The 14,754-nt window shown below is 54.8% G+C and overlaps 1 protein-coding gene across 1 annotated transcript; it reads right to left on the bottom strand.

Moving 5' to 3' along the window:
- Window positions 1-23: 23 nt before the first annotated feature.
- Window positions 24-9,937, bottom strand: NAGPA (N-acetylglucosamine-1-phosphodiester alpha-N-acetylglucosaminidase). The gene is made up of 11 exons (XM_027737957.2): window positions 9,768-9,937; window positions 9,063-9,548; window positions 6,278-6,417; window positions 5,638-5,746; window positions 5,271-5,399; window positions 4,267-4,475; window positions 3,450-3,497; window positions 3,148-3,276; window positions 2,085-2,216; window positions 1,866-1,926; window positions 24-1,337 (listed from the first exon to the last, which is right to left on the bottom strand). The coding sequence occupies exons 1-11, from the start codon at window positions 9,935-9,937 to the stop codon at window positions 1,115-1,117; spliced, it is 1,836 nt and encodes a 611-aa protein (XP_027593758.2). The 3' UTR covers window positions 24-1,114.
- Between the last annotated feature and the right edge of the window lie 4,817 nt (window positions 9,938-14,754).

Raw genomic sequence — 14,754 nt, forward strand, 5'->3', positions numbered from 1 at the left:
CAGCTGGACATCAGGAATCTGAGTTTCAGGCAGGTAGCACTAATAGACTTTATTCCTTTTCAAATAATCTTCTGTAAATCATAGAAAAATAGAGTCTTCTGGTTACAGGCTGATCTGATGCCAACAGTGGCAGAGAAATTACACATCCTTTACATGGAGAGGTAAAAAGGGAGTGAGTGCATAAAACTGTGAGTGTTGGGGCTCAGACAGGCTCTAACCCCTCTGCAGCATCCAAGGGGCACGTTAAAGGCTGGCTTTCCCTCAGTGGAAGCAAACTCTAACACTGTTTCAGTTTAATTGTGCAAGGAGGGGTTCTGGATTTCCAGAGGAGGTGTTTGGGATCTGGGAGGGCTTGAAGAACTTGCTGGTTGTGGTCCCTCTGAGGAGAGTCCAGCTGGGGCAGAGCAGCCCAGGCCATGTCCTGCCGGCCATGCCAGGCTGTCCCTGTCTGTCCCCTTCCCTGGCTGGTGACAGTCCCTGAGCCCCCAGAGCCCATCAGCTGCTGGGGCTACAAGAGATGCACCAATGGAACTTGTGACCTGACAAGGCTTTTCCTGTTGCTGAGCTGCAAGAGCCTCCCCAAAATGCAGCACCCATCACACGCTTCTGGGCCAGGAGGAGGGCTCTGGTTTCACTGGGTGCTGCACCTGCTTCAGCATTTTAAAATGTTTTGTCACTTTTCTGATTAAAATCTGAGCTCACCAGGGAAGGGCAGACATAGACTCTTAACACCCTTAGGCACCAGCTTCCTTAACCCAGTTTTCTGCTAGAGGCAGTTTACCTTGCTGAGTCTTAAAAACACTCAGCACTGCCCAGGTGGGCAGGGACCTTCCTGAGGTGCCTGTGGCTGGCACTGCTCACCCGTGTCCCTCAGGGTTAGGAAGGAACCAGCCCATATCCTTTCCTGCTGCCACTGTGGGATTCCCTTACCCAGTGCCCTGCATCCCATCACGGCCACTGGGGATGCAGCCCTGGGGGCTGGGGCTGGGGCAGCAGAGGAGAGGGAGCCGTGGCTGAGCTGGGTCACCTCAGGCACAGTGACCCTGTCCCGCTCAGTGCTGGGGGGCTGTGCAGGGGGCACAGTGAAACACCTCCTCTCTTCCCATCCGGCACTCTAAAGTGAGTCCTGAGTGTCCTCTGGCTCCCGAGTGTCCTCTGGCTCCCAGGCAGCAGCACTGGGGGGGTGTGTGGCCTCCCCGTTGATGTCCCTCAGGGGGTGGTACCGATAGTCCCCGCGCTGCCGCTCCGACCGCGCCCTCAGCACCAGCCCCACGTTCCCCAGGGCACTGAGTGCCAGCAGCAGGGCCAGGCCACAGCTCAGGGACAGCCACGTGCTCCTGGGGGACAAGAAAAACCCACATAGGCAACATGTCGGCCTGTGTCACGTGTTCCCAGGGTGCAAACGATTTGTCAAGAACTGTCCTCCCTTCTCTGCCTTCCCAAGTTTGTGGTCCTGCTCTCAGGCAGGAGAAAATCAGGGAATCCTTTAGGTTGGAAAAGCCCTCTAAGATAATCAAGTCCCCTGGTGCTGCCAAGGCCACCACTAACCCATGTTCCCAAGTGTTACAGCCACAGGCTTTTAAATCCCTCTCCAGAGATGGTGACTGCTCTGGGCAGCTGTCACCACCCATTCCATGAAGAAATTTCCCCAATATCCAAATCTCCACTGGCACAACTTGAGGCTGTTTCCTCTTGTCCTGTCCCTTGTTCCCTGGGAGCACAGCTTGACCCCCCCCGGCTCCCCCCTCCTGTCAGGGAGTTGCAGAGAGCGAGAAGGTCCCCCCTGAGCCTCCTTTTCTCCAGGCTGAGCCCCTCCCGTGCTCTGTGACAGCCTCTGAGGCACACAGTGTGTACCACCCACTTACTCTGACAGAGAGAATCTTTCTTTGCTCCTTTCCTTATTCTGGGAAGCCACACACTGTCCAGCTGGAAAACAAAGAGGGAAGAAAGGCCGTGTTGGGGAGGAGGGTGTAAAATTCCACTGAAAAAAGAGCAAGCTTAAGCAGAGCTGGTGACTAAACCAATGTTATGCACTAAAGCTGTTCTTTCAGCTGTTTTTGACAACCCCCAGGCCCTGCAGGTACCTCTGAGCAGCTCCTCCTGCAGTGCCCCGTCGTGGGTGGTGTTGCAGCTGCCGGTCTGGGGGTCGCAGGGACACGAGTGCTCACACACACACTGGCTCTGGCAGTTGGGCCCAAACCAGCCCAGGGGACACTCTGGGGAGTTGACATGAAGAGGTTGGTCATTGCCAAAGCTCCACTTGCTCTGGAACCACCCAGGCTGTGGCTGCAGCTCCTCCAGCTCAGCTGAGCCTGCAGCAGCCTGGGAGCACCACGCTGGGAGTTTCTCTGCCATTTTGTGTGTCAGGGGGAAGTTTCAGGGATCACAGAATCCTAGAATGGTCTGGGCTGGGAGAGACCTTAAAGCTCATCTTGTCCCACCCCCTGCCATGGGCAGGGACACCTTCCAGTAGCCCAGGTTGCTCCAAGCCCCATCCAACCTGGCCTTGGACACTCCCAGGGATGGGGCAGCCACAGCTTCTCTGGGCAACTCCTCTGGGATGGAGCTGCTTGAGCATTCCCAGGCTGGAACACCATCCCTAATGGAATGAGGCACACGTGGAGTTTACACTCTGCTGTAATTAACTTGTTTGCTGGGATCCACAGGGCCCCGAGTCCCTCAGAGAAGCTGGAGTGGTGACACAAGGGAGAACAGCACCAGCCCCATCAGCACTGGCACAGGGACAGCCACACTGGGAAGGTGGGATGGCACAACAGCCTCTGGAGCACTCCACAGGCTCTGACCTGGATCACCTGAAGCCTGGGCTACAGGCAGGGCCTGGTGCAACACCCTGGAGCAGTGGATGATCCTGTTCTACACTCGGGAGCTTTGGGGCTGAGACTAAACAGAAATCCACAATTTTCTGTTGATGAAGGGAACTCCTCCTTCCTCTCTGCTCCTTGCTTTCCTTTTTAGCCCACTTGGGTAGGACAGGAAGAGCTGGGAGCCAGCTGGTGACACTCCAGCTGTGACATTCAGGCCTGAGCCCCCCTGGCAGACCTCTCTCTTGTTTTGCATGCAAGAGGTGGCTCAGAAGTGACACAAAACCCTCTCCCAGCCCAGGTGGCCCTTCAGAGCAGCCCTTACCATGCTCACAGCTGGTGCCATAGAACCCAGGGGGGCAGGAACAGGCTCCGTGCACAGGGTCACAGGAGCCACCGTGCTGGCACTGGCACTTCTGGCTGCAAGATTCCCCATAGAAACCAGGAGCACAGGCTGCAGAGACAAGCAGGGACGTCATCAGGGCCCTCACTACACAGTGACACACCGCAGCACAGCCACAGCTTGGGGTGTGTTTGGCCTCTCCCTTCCCTGCTCCCTCTTGGGAAGTGGTCCCAGTCCCCTCTGCTGGCTGTGAGGAGCAGAGTGCAGTAGCAGTGAGTGTTTACCTTCCGTGCAGTTGCTGCCAGTCCAGCCGGGGTCACACAGGCATCCAGCTGTGCAAACACATGGAACAGCCATTAGTGACAACAAAAAAACACTTGGAAACAGCAGGGACCCAAAATTAGGAGCCTCTGCCTCTCGAGGTGCCCCCTTACCCCTGCCAGGAGATGCCCAGAAGAGGAACCCTGCACTCACACCCAGGGTGGGTTCACCCACTGCAGCTGCCAAAGGCAGCAGAATCCCTGCTGAGGGGATTCCCTGGGATCAACTCTAGGTCAGCTGCTGCACCCCTGCACCCACCAAGCTCTGCCCAGTCACTGCACTGGTGCACACCTGAATGAGAGCTGAACCAGAGCACAAGAAGAGGAGAACAGGACTGAGCAGCACAGAGGGGCAGAAGCTGAGGGTGGACATTTCAGCAGTCCCTGACTTTGAAATGAATTTATGAAGAAGTGGCAATGGCACAGTGATAAAAATCATGAAGTGGGAGAGACAAGGAAAGAAGGAACAGTAAAGAGACAGGGCAGGACCAGCTGCTGCCACACACCATAATACACTGCCCTGCCTTAAAAAAACCTGAAGCAACTCCGGGGCAGGAAGGGAAACTGAGGCCCAGAGCTTGACATCAAGGCTTATTTCAGGCCCAGTTCCCAGGCCTGAGCCCAGCCCAGCCCTGCTGGCTCCTGAAGGCAACATGTTCTGCTTATCCCCACTGCTGCTCCAGCCACTGCAGGGCAGGGGGAGGGCAGCCCCAACCCCCAGCCAGGCCCAGGACATCCCCAGCGCCCGGGGCAGCACCCACAGCCCCTGTCCCAGACTCACAGGGGGTGCAGAGGCCGTGCAGGCTGCAGTTGGCAGGGCCACAGTCCAGGCTGTCGCAGGCAGGGCCCGTCCAGAAGGCCCCGGAGCAGCGGCAGAGCCCGGCCTGGCACAGCCCGTGCCCGCTGCAGTCGGGGGGCTCGCAGCCCGGCTCGTGCACACACACCACGGTGGAGACGCGCCGGGGGCAGCGCCACGTGCTGTCAAAGGAGCTGGGGGGACACAGGAGGGGACACCTGAGCTGTGCACACACTGTGCTGCCCCAGCCCCGCCCAGAACCGGCGGATATAACCCACAGGCTGTCAGCCCCGTTCACACTGCCCAACAAGAATGTTAATAATAGGAAAATACGCAAAACTAGATTTGAGCTGGTGTTTTAACTAACCATTAAATCCCCATTGGATAGGAGTAATTTCAAACATGGATTTACAGAAGCAACAAACAAAATCTCCCTTTAAGCAGTCTCAGCTTCCCCAGTTTTGGCATCCAGCACGCCTTCCCTGAATGTTATTTGTTTTGATATAAATTATATCATTGCAGTTATGGTAACTGAGTGTTAAATCCCTCCATGTTTACAGTCAGAGATGACTAAAAAGCTGAATTTAAAGTAAAATGTTCTTTAGGTTCTGCCCTGAGGTACGGCAGGGTCTCCAAGGTAGTGGTTCTCTTCCATAAGCTGCTGACAGATCTCTGCTAATTCCCATGAAAGTGCAGCTCTGGATCTCCAGTCTAAGAGCTGCTGCCTTATCCGATTCCCACATCAGGCCACTCAGTCACAGCTTTGCTGCCTGTCTGAAACCAGCTCAGCTTTAATCCTGGATGACTGAGTGGAAAAAATATGGAGTCACTCAATTGCTTAAAACTTTAGAGCCTCTCTCTCCCCCAGATCCTGTCACCTGCCTTTGCTGTGCCCTCCTGGTTGAACTGGAGGCAGGACTGGGCTCTGCATCCCAACAGGAGCTGCAGGGCCACCCGTGCAGCCCTGGGAACGAGCCACCAGCACCTACCAGTGCTCAGAGGGGTAGTTGGCGAGGGTCCCGTTCAAGACCAGCGTGGCAGAGCCTCCACCATCCAGGTTGATGGCATTGATGACTCCCTGCTGCTTCAGGAATTCTGCCATTTCCCACAAGTTGACCCTGCAAAGCAAAGGTGATTCGTTGATTGACTTCAATGAAGCTGCTGTGGTAGAAGTCTGTCCCTCTCCTCGGTGGAAGGAGCAGCTCTCCCATCCCAGCCCCCTTGACTCGCTGTCTGGGGCCTGTGTGAGCCCTCCCTGGCTCCCTTGAGCTCTGTGAGTCTCTGCCTTAAAACATGTCCCTGGCAGCTGCAGAGTCGCTCCAGTTCAGGCATTTCAGACCTTCCCCAAGCCCTTACCCCCTGGATTCTGTCTGTCCATCCACATGGACCAGGACCAGCCGGCCCTGGCGGTCGTGTCCCACCGCAGTCCTGGCTGAGATCACGTTGATGAACTTGTCGAAGGTGCCTGTGCAGGAGATGGAACAATTCACACCCCAGCTGGGCCAGAATGGGCTGGTCACACACCTCTGTCTGCAAAACAGCTCCCAGCAAGGGGCTCATCTGAACTGAACCAGTGAGAGCACAGCCTGGGCTCCTCCTGTTCATCCAAGCCCCAGAGAAGTGCTCTTGATTAAGTTTTTGTCTGGCACAAAGCAAGGGATTCACCAGCCCTCAGTTTTAAACTCCTGTAAGAGGCAACTTTTCTGAGTTTCTCTTCACAGGTTAGATTGGATATTAGGAAGAAATTCTTCCCTGTGAGGGTGGGGAGGCCCTGGCACAGGTTGCCCAGAGAAGCTGTGGCTGCCCCATCCCTGGAAGTGTCCAAGGCCAGGTTGGACGGGGCTTGGAGAATCCCAGCATATTGGAAGGGAGGCTGGAACAAGATGGTCTCTAAGGTCTCTTCCAACCCAAACCATTCCATGATTCCATGAAAGTACCCCTCCTTCCAAGAGCCCCGTGGGAAGGACAGTCCATGGCCAGGCTCCCCAGGGTTTACCTGTGGTTTGAGTGTCCCCACACTCGGCGTCCCGGCTCTCATTGATGTAAACTTCTCCATCTCTGAGGAGCCAAACCACCCCACTCACAAGCTGCACAAAAGGGTTTGTTTGATCCAAGACATCCTCCTCAGACAGGTAACTAGGAAAGAGAGAGCAGGAGGGGTTACCCATGCTCACAGCAGTGTCATGTAAAAGCCTCTCCTGTTGCCAGCAGCAGGGAGAGGGGGAGAAGGTGTTGGAATGAAGGGTAGATACATCCAAAACCAGAGGCCAAGAAGTGTGAAACATCACTTTAGCAGCCAAAGTGGCCTCTGTTCTCTGCTCTTCTGCACAAACCCACAGCTCATGACGGTCCCAGGCCACTGTGCCTGAAACAACTCCTGCCAGCAATGCAGCCAGTGGACCTGAGCCAGGATAACAAGGGCAGAAAGCATCTGGCAGAACACAAGGCCAGAGCCACTGCCAAAGACTCAGGGATCTGTGGAAGCAGCTGTAACATCTTGCTGCCTGTCAGCTTCCATCCTCCACAACTGTGACACCAAACAGCTTTGGAGAGGATTTGGAGCTACAGCATCCAGCCTCCTGCAGCTGCACGGAGAAGAAGACTCAGCTGGGTGCTCCCTGCTCCCCTCCATCTGGGAAGAGCTCCCTCTGCTCCTCCAGACAGCAAATCCTGTCACCGACCAGCCAGGCAGTAAAAGCACTGTCCCGCTGCCACTTCCACGCTCGGGTGTTGTGTGTCACCATGGGGTGCTTCCCAAGGGATATTCCTCTCTCAAGGATCAGGGTGATGAGTAACACCTGCCTCACCAGAGCCTGGTGCTGGGTGATGTTTGTAACAGGAGAGACAGGAGCAGGGGCTGCAGCTGGACAGCTGAGCTCTGGCTGTAAGCTCTGCCTGTGCTTTTGGGCTTAAAACTGACTCTTTTGATGTCCTGTGGGAACTGGATGCTCAACTTTTAATTGTTTAGTATCCAAGCTTTTTGCTTTGTAAAAAAGTGTAATTGCAAATACCTGAATGAAAAACACGCAAAAAGAACTCCCTCTCCCCATGAGAAGGGAACACAAAGAGAACATGAACACGGCTGAAAATGGATCAAACCACACAACAGCTTGGGCATTTTAAAGCCTGAAAACCCCCATCAGCCCAGAAAGGGGCAGCAGCTCTGCAGGGTGGGGGTAACAGTGTGCCCTGTGCTCCATCCTGCTGGTCATGATGCAGTGAAAGACTAAAGGGTGAATTACTTTCCCCACTGCCCTGACAGCCCAAATTATTTACACTCAAACTATTTCTAGGGTCATGGTTTGGGAGCCACAAAGCCACTGAGCACCACTAACAGGGACACTCTGCCAGAGCAGGAGAGAGCAGGGCAGAGCTGAGGTTAAGGACCAACAGCGACCTTGCAGTTGCTGTTGGTCCCCTCAGCAGAAGCCCCCTCACTAAAGACATGTCACCACCTCAGGCAGCCCCTGTGCCACAGCAGTGAAGGCCTTGGTGCTCAGGGCTCTCAGAGAACAGCTGCAGGATAAAGCCCTGGCTTGGCACAGCCAGTTTGGCTTTGCAGGGACCCTCCCTGAGGCCTGGGTGGGAGCTGCCAGAAGGGTGGGGAATGCAGCCAGCAGCTGCAGCAGCTTCCAGGCTGCTGCTCCATCTTCTGAGACCATCAGAAGGACCCCGGGAGCCCTTCTGGGCCCTTTAGGCTTGCTGCAGCTCCTGGGGCCTTTCATTCCAGGGAGCACTACAGTTCCTTTGCCAGCTATTCCTCATCTGAGGGTTCTGTCTCCAGCTGCTTGGGGAGTGTCACACACCAAGGTGGGCAATAAAGCCACTGGCACCTACCTTGTACCAGCCACAGTGTGGCTGAACCAGCAGGCCCAGGGCAGTGCCCATCCCTGTGCTGGCACTGCTGAGGCACCTCCAGCCCTGGGGGCAGTTCTGGGACCCTCAGACAGGACAGACACTGAGGGACTGGAGTGTGTCCAGGGAAGGGAATGGAGCTGGGGAAGGGGCTGGAGCAGCAGGAGGGGCTGAGGGAGCTGGGGGGGCTCAGCCTGGAGAAAAGGAGGCTCAGGGGGGACCTTCTGGCTCTGCAACTCCCTGACAGGAGGGGGGAGCCGGGGGGGGTCGGGCTCTGCTCCCAGGGAACAAGGGACAGGATGAGAGAGAATGGCCTCAAGTTGTGCCAGGGGAGGTTTATATTGGATATTGGGAAAACTTCATTAAAAGGGTGGTCAGGCCCTGGCACAGCTGCTCAGGGCAGTGGTGGAGTCACCATCCCTGAAGTGTTCAGAAAACAGATTTGCCCAGAGAGGATGTGGAGTCTCCATCCTCAGAGATGTTCAAAACCCAACTGGACATGGCCTGAGCAGCCTGCTCCAGCCAACCTGTGCTGGATGAGGCTCCTCCTGAGGTTCTTTCCAAGCCCAGCCTTTCTGTGCTGCAGCCAGAGCAGACTCAGAGTCCACTCTGTCTCTTCTCTTGGGGAGGACAGAGTTCACCCCCACTTCAATCACCATCAAGTGTCCTTGCTGTATGTTGGGAGAGGAGACACTGGAACCTAACCAGTTAGAGATCACCACAGTAACTTATCCAGCTTCCTTTCATTCTAGGAGAGATAGCTGCATGGGGTACAGGTAAAACATCTCTAACTTCAGCATTCAAAGTGTGCTTCTACTGCAGCTGGGAGAGGCCAAGGAGGCAGTGCCTGGGATGAACTTCATGCCCCAGTGATGCCCAAAAGCCTTCAGCGTGGAGAGCGCTCTCCACACAGCCCCAGCTCTTACCCGAACACCATGGTGCCATCCTTCCGGATGCCAAACTGAGCGTTCTGTAGCCCTCCAGAGTTCCTCACCAGCTTCCCATCGCTCACAACGTTCCCCAGGCACTCTCCGGTTTCCATGTTGAAGTACCCGCCGTTCTGGGCCACCAGACAGTTCCCGAGCTGGGCTGTCTCCTGCACGGTGGCTCTGCGCTGCTCCCGGCAGCCGCCGGCGCCGCCCGGCTCCAGCACCGAGAGGGTCCGCAGGGGGTTCCTCACGAACGTGAAGTGCCCGTAGAGCACCTTGCGGCCGCTGCCCTCGGGGGGGAAGTACGAGACGAACGTCCTGGTGGCGGCCGCCGGGCCGGCCGTGCTGTTGTCGCCGGGCCACGCCTCGTGTGTGACATTGCCGTACCTGCGGGGCTGGCAGTCCCGGACGTGCCGGTGGCCGTGCCGGGGGCCGTGCCGGCCCGGGGAGTAGGGCTGGAGCGCGGGGTCGCCGGGGGGGCTCCTGCAACGAGAACACGCGGCTGCCAAAGCTGCGAGCGGGGGGGACGGGAGCGGCTCGGGGGGGGCACGGCCCCGCTGACACCCCGACCGTGCTTCCCCCGTGTCCCCGGGGTGATCACCGCCGTTCGGGGGGTCTGTCCCGCTCAGCACCGCACCACCAGCCCGGCCTCGGGAGCCGGGGAAGGCCCCGCCCCGGGGCAGGCGGCGCCCGGACACTCACCCGGCGCCGCGGGCCACCTGCAGCCAGCCGAGCACCGCCAGCGCCAAGACCGCACCGACCCCCGCCCGGCCCGACCCCCGGCCCGGAGCCAGGCCAGGCCCGGCCTCCGCCGGCCCCGCCGCCCGCCCGGGCCCCCCGCCCGCGGCCCCCGCCGCCCCACACGCCGCCATCTTGGCGGGCGCTCGGCGGGCGGCGCCGGCAGCGCCCCCTGGCGGGCGGCGGGAACGGGCGGGGGTCGGTGCAGGGTCGGGACATTGATCCCTGAGGGAGATGGTCCGGGATAGGGAGACCCCTGAGGGACACGGTCCGGGACAGAGACCCCTGAGGGACATGGACCGGGACAGAGATCCCTGAGGGAGATGGTCCGGGATAGAGAGACCCCTGAGGGACACGGTCCGGGACAGAGACCCCTGAGGGACATGGTCCGGGATAGAGACCCCTGAGGGACACGGACCGGGACAGAGATCCCTGAGGGACATGGACCGGGACAGAGACCCCTGAGGGACACGGTCCGGGACAGAGATCCCTGAGGGACATGGACCGGGACAGAGATCCCTGAGGGACATGGACCGGGACAGAGACCCCTGAGGGACACGGACCGGGACAGAGACCCCTGAGGGACATGGACCGGGACAGAGACCCCTGAGGGAGATGGTCTGGGATAGAGACCCCTGAGGGACATGGACCGGGACAGAGACCCCTGAGGGAGATGGTCCGGGATAGAGACCCCTGAGGGACATGGACCGGGACAGAGACCCCTGAGGGAGATGGTCCGGGATAGAGACCCCTGAGGGACATGGACCGGGACAGAGACCCCTGAGGGAGATGGTCCGGGATAGAGACCCCTGAGGGACATGGACCGGGACAGAGACCCCTGAGGGACATGGACCGGGACAGAGACCCCTGAGGGAGACAGACCGGGACAGCACTCCGAGGGTCTGGCTCTTTGTCCCCACCACCTCTGACACTCCTGTGTCTCACACACAACACAGCACATACGGCCCTTACAGCCACTGCAGTTCCATCGTCCTCGTTCGGAGGATTAGGATACTGTCTATTTTCCAGAGGGGAAAAAGAACTACACCAAGGGGGTGGTTTGGGCAGATATGGGGTTTCCTACTGTAACTTCAGTGGCTAGATCCTGTGGTACACATTGACAGAGTTAGCATGAAAATGAGCAGTAGTTTACAAACCTGGGATTTTTCTCTTTCAGTAAATGTCTGAGTCAAATACGTGATTAAAAAAAGCAAATCTTAGAATTATGGGATGGTTTGGGTTGGAAGGAACCTTAAAGCCTACCTCGTTCCACCCCCTGCCACGGGCAGGGACACCTTCCACCAGCCCAGGTTGCTCCAAGCCCCGTCCAACCCGGCCTTGGACACTTCCAGGGATGGGGCAGCCACAGCTTCTCTGGGCAACCTGTGCCAGGGCCTCCCCACCCTCACAGGGAGGAATTTTTTCCCAATATCCCATCTAGCCCAGCCCTCTGGCAGTGGGAAGCCATTCCCCCTTGTCCTGTCACCTCATCAAAATTCCCTCTCCAGCTTTCTTCAGGCACTTGATTCTGTAGATGATGTGCTCCAAAGGCAGGTATCACCCCTGTGCCTGGGGGAGCAGGGCAGTGGAGCCACAAGCCCGAGGCCGTATTCCAGGTGGAGAAGCTGATATTTCCATGGCCAGTGCCAAAAGGGGAATAATGCCTCAGCTCCCACAGGGTAACTGTACCTGGTACAGGTAAGCTTGCTGCTGTCTCAGGTACCTTGCAGGTGGAAAAATGTACTTTTATTTCACAAATTAACCACGAAACTCCCATAGCACAAGCCACTGAATTGATGTCTTAGCAAATGGGTTACTATGCCTCCACTTTCATTCAGCTGTGGAGAGCTGCAGGTGTCATGCTCGTGTTTCCAGCTGCAAACGAGCTGTCCCGTGGAACTCCAGGGTGGACTACATGTGGTTTCCATGGTCTAAACTCATTCTGTGTAAAGCATGAGTAGAGTACTGCAGGAGTTCACTCAGGATCGTGCTTGGTCTTCAACTTTTCGCAGGGAACTAAAGGTTCCAGCAGGAGGCTTCACCCCGTTCCCAAACTCACCCTGTCTTTTCTGCAGCTTTCAAGAGAGGCCAAGATCACAACATGGGGTGTAGAACCCACAGGCCAAAAGCTGCCTTTGAAATCCACAGGGAACAGAAACTTCTTGCAAAGTGGAGTGAAAACAAAGCAGTATTTTAAAACTCAATAGTCTTTCCTCTCCATACAGTGAATTTACTTTGCAGTTAATTTCCTCTCTAAAGCAGCCCCTTCCACCTCACTAATATTAAGTGTAAGTGGAGTATGAGTGACTTGTTTTTGCAGAGCTTTTCGAAGAGGGAAGGGTGGCATTGCCAGTGTTTGTTTGAGGTGACACATGATTTCGTCACTGATGGAAATTACTACCTGTCATTGAAAATAACAAGTCTCCATTTCAAGCATGGCACAAACACATTCACCTCCCCAAAATACAGAGTCTAAAGTACAAGTATGTGCAGGTGCTGCGCAAACACCTCGTGACCACACTGGGCTGAAAGAATCTCAGCAGCTGAGCTGTCCTGAGCTTTGGTATGAAAACACAGCCCTAAACCTAATGTAGGTCTTAGTCTAAGTCAGGCTCTAAAGCCATCACCCGATGCTAATACCAGCAGGTACTGAAGAGAATAAAATGAATTTCATATTTTGGAGCATGGTGGTCATTAGAGGAACATCAGGGCCAGTCCTACCTGTGAAACACCACAGGCTTTTCATCTTCAGGGCAGTGAACAGGGCCCAGGAGAGTCTCGGCAGCACCAAAACAGGCTGTGGGCTCAGCACTGGGCTGCCTGCAGTGGCATTTCAGGCCACCTACAATTGCTTCCAAATTGAGGCTATTCTGCAACAAGCTCCTTTCATCTCTGTTGTAGCAGGAGTTGCACTTTATAAATTGAGAAAACAGGAGAACAAACACAAGAAGTAAATTACCTTGCTGTTAAAAATGGCAATAATTCATCTCATGATGATACAGCACAGCTTCTGTGCTCTGAACCCTGGTTGTGTTTGTGAGCACTGTTAGTCCATACTCTCACAGTGCAGGTGTGATTGGTGCAAATATTTATTAATGAGATATTCTGTGTTAATCTTTTCAGTGCAAATTCAGAAAATGCAATTTTTAAAAAGGTTTGTACTACACATATTACGTGTCAATAGAAGTAGCAAAGGAGCAGCGGGTTTTTGTGAGGTTTGCTTAAGACATTTGAGTTGGAGACTCCTGGAATGAGTGAAGTTCCACCAGTCAGAGGGATTTTGGCTGCTCTGTCTCTGTTTATTGCACTCACAGCAGTCCATCAAGTGGAGGAGGATGGGGAATGGAGCTTAAATAGGCTATTTCTAGGGTAGACTGCAAAACATTCTGAAATGTTACAGGAAGAAAAGACAGGAAATTCTTTTGAAAAACACAACTGTTATTCAACAAATAGGAAAAATCTTACAGGCAAAAATCAGTTCTCTCTCAAAATGTCTTTCTCATAAGTGCATTCCTGTTTCCAGAGCCTCAGCCAGAAGAGATGACTGTACTCGAAATATTTATCTTTCTCCAGCTAAGTGCTCTGAAGATTAGGTAGGCCAAAAGGACTTATTGCACTGTACCTTCATAAACTCCAGTCACTATATTCAGAAAGCTCATACATTTGTGATTTTAAGTAGTTTGATAACCTGCCAGGAAATAGGGCTGTATGGAATTGGGGCTGTTGTGCCTGACAGCCTGCAGGAATCCAGTCCCTCATTCCATCGCAGGACAGGATATTTGCACTTTATTCAAGGAAGTAAAGAGAAAAGTAATTTGCATTTTGCATTAAAATGGTGTTAAAATGTGAGAGAGCATGGGACAGTGAGGCTTTTTCACAGCCCCAAACCTGCCAGAGCTCAAGGAGCATTTGGTCAACGCTCTCAGGGATGGGGTGGGATTGTTGGGGTGTCTGTGCAGGGCCAGGAGTTGGACTAGTGATCCTTGTGGGTCCCTTCCAACTCAGGAGAGTCTATGATCCTATGCTTTCTCAGTTAGAAAAAGATGCATTCTGAACAGGATCCTCGAGCAAATATTCCAGTCTTTGCTATCTTGTGGAACCAGTCTGCCCACACTTGTGATTAGTTCTTGCTTTAAGAGGGAACAGTGGTTTCACTGTTACCATGTACTTGCTGGTTGACGATAAGGGGGAGTTACAGTGGAAATGTAACATCAAACAGCTGGTTTTGTCATAGGGGTCAAAGAAGCATAACTGGAATAGCAGGATACCATTCAGATGGGTGGCCATGAGGGAAGGCAGAGAGAGTCATAGAATCATGGAATATGCTGAGCTGGAAGGGACCCACAAGGATCATCCAATCCAACTCCTGACCCTGCACAGACACCCCAACAATCCCACCCTGGCCCTCAGAGCATTGTCCAAACCCTCCTTGAGCTCTGGCAGCCTTGGTGCCGTGCCCACTGCCCTGGGGAGCCTGGGCAGTGCCCAACCAGCCTCTGGGGGAAGAACCTTTTCCTGAGATCCAGCCTGACCCTGCCCTGGCACAGCTCCAGCCATTCCCTGGGTCCTGTCACTGCTCACCGGCATCCTTCATTTGTGTCTTTAAACTTATTTGTAATGAAGAAATACCATTTGTTCTCTGCCTTGTGCGACACGTTGTATTGGATCCCTGGCCACTACAACTAACTTAGTTTTAAACTTATGCACAACTTAATGATTTTTCACCGTGGGGTTCAGTCACTTCCACGGGGCCTTGGCAAGATAATGGAGCAAATGTTTCTGTCAGGAGGCTTCTGTTCGCTCTTGGGATCTGTATTTCCACCAGCAGACAGGGATCAGCAAACTGAAAACAGCTGGAAAATGCTTATTACCTACATGTATGAAAACCCAGTGGGATGCAGGGATTTAGTACCTGGTAGGTACTGGCACTACTTTACTGGTAGTATCAGGG

This window comes from Pipra filicauda, unplaced genomic scaffold (assembly GCF_003945595.2).
Source record: "Pipra filicauda isolate LSUMZ 115617 unplaced genomic scaffold, ASM394559v2 scaffold319_size1146426_pilon, whole genome shotgun sequence".
Lineage (NCBI taxonomy): Eukaryota > Metazoa > Chordata > Aves > Passeriformes > Pipridae > Pipra > Pipra filicauda.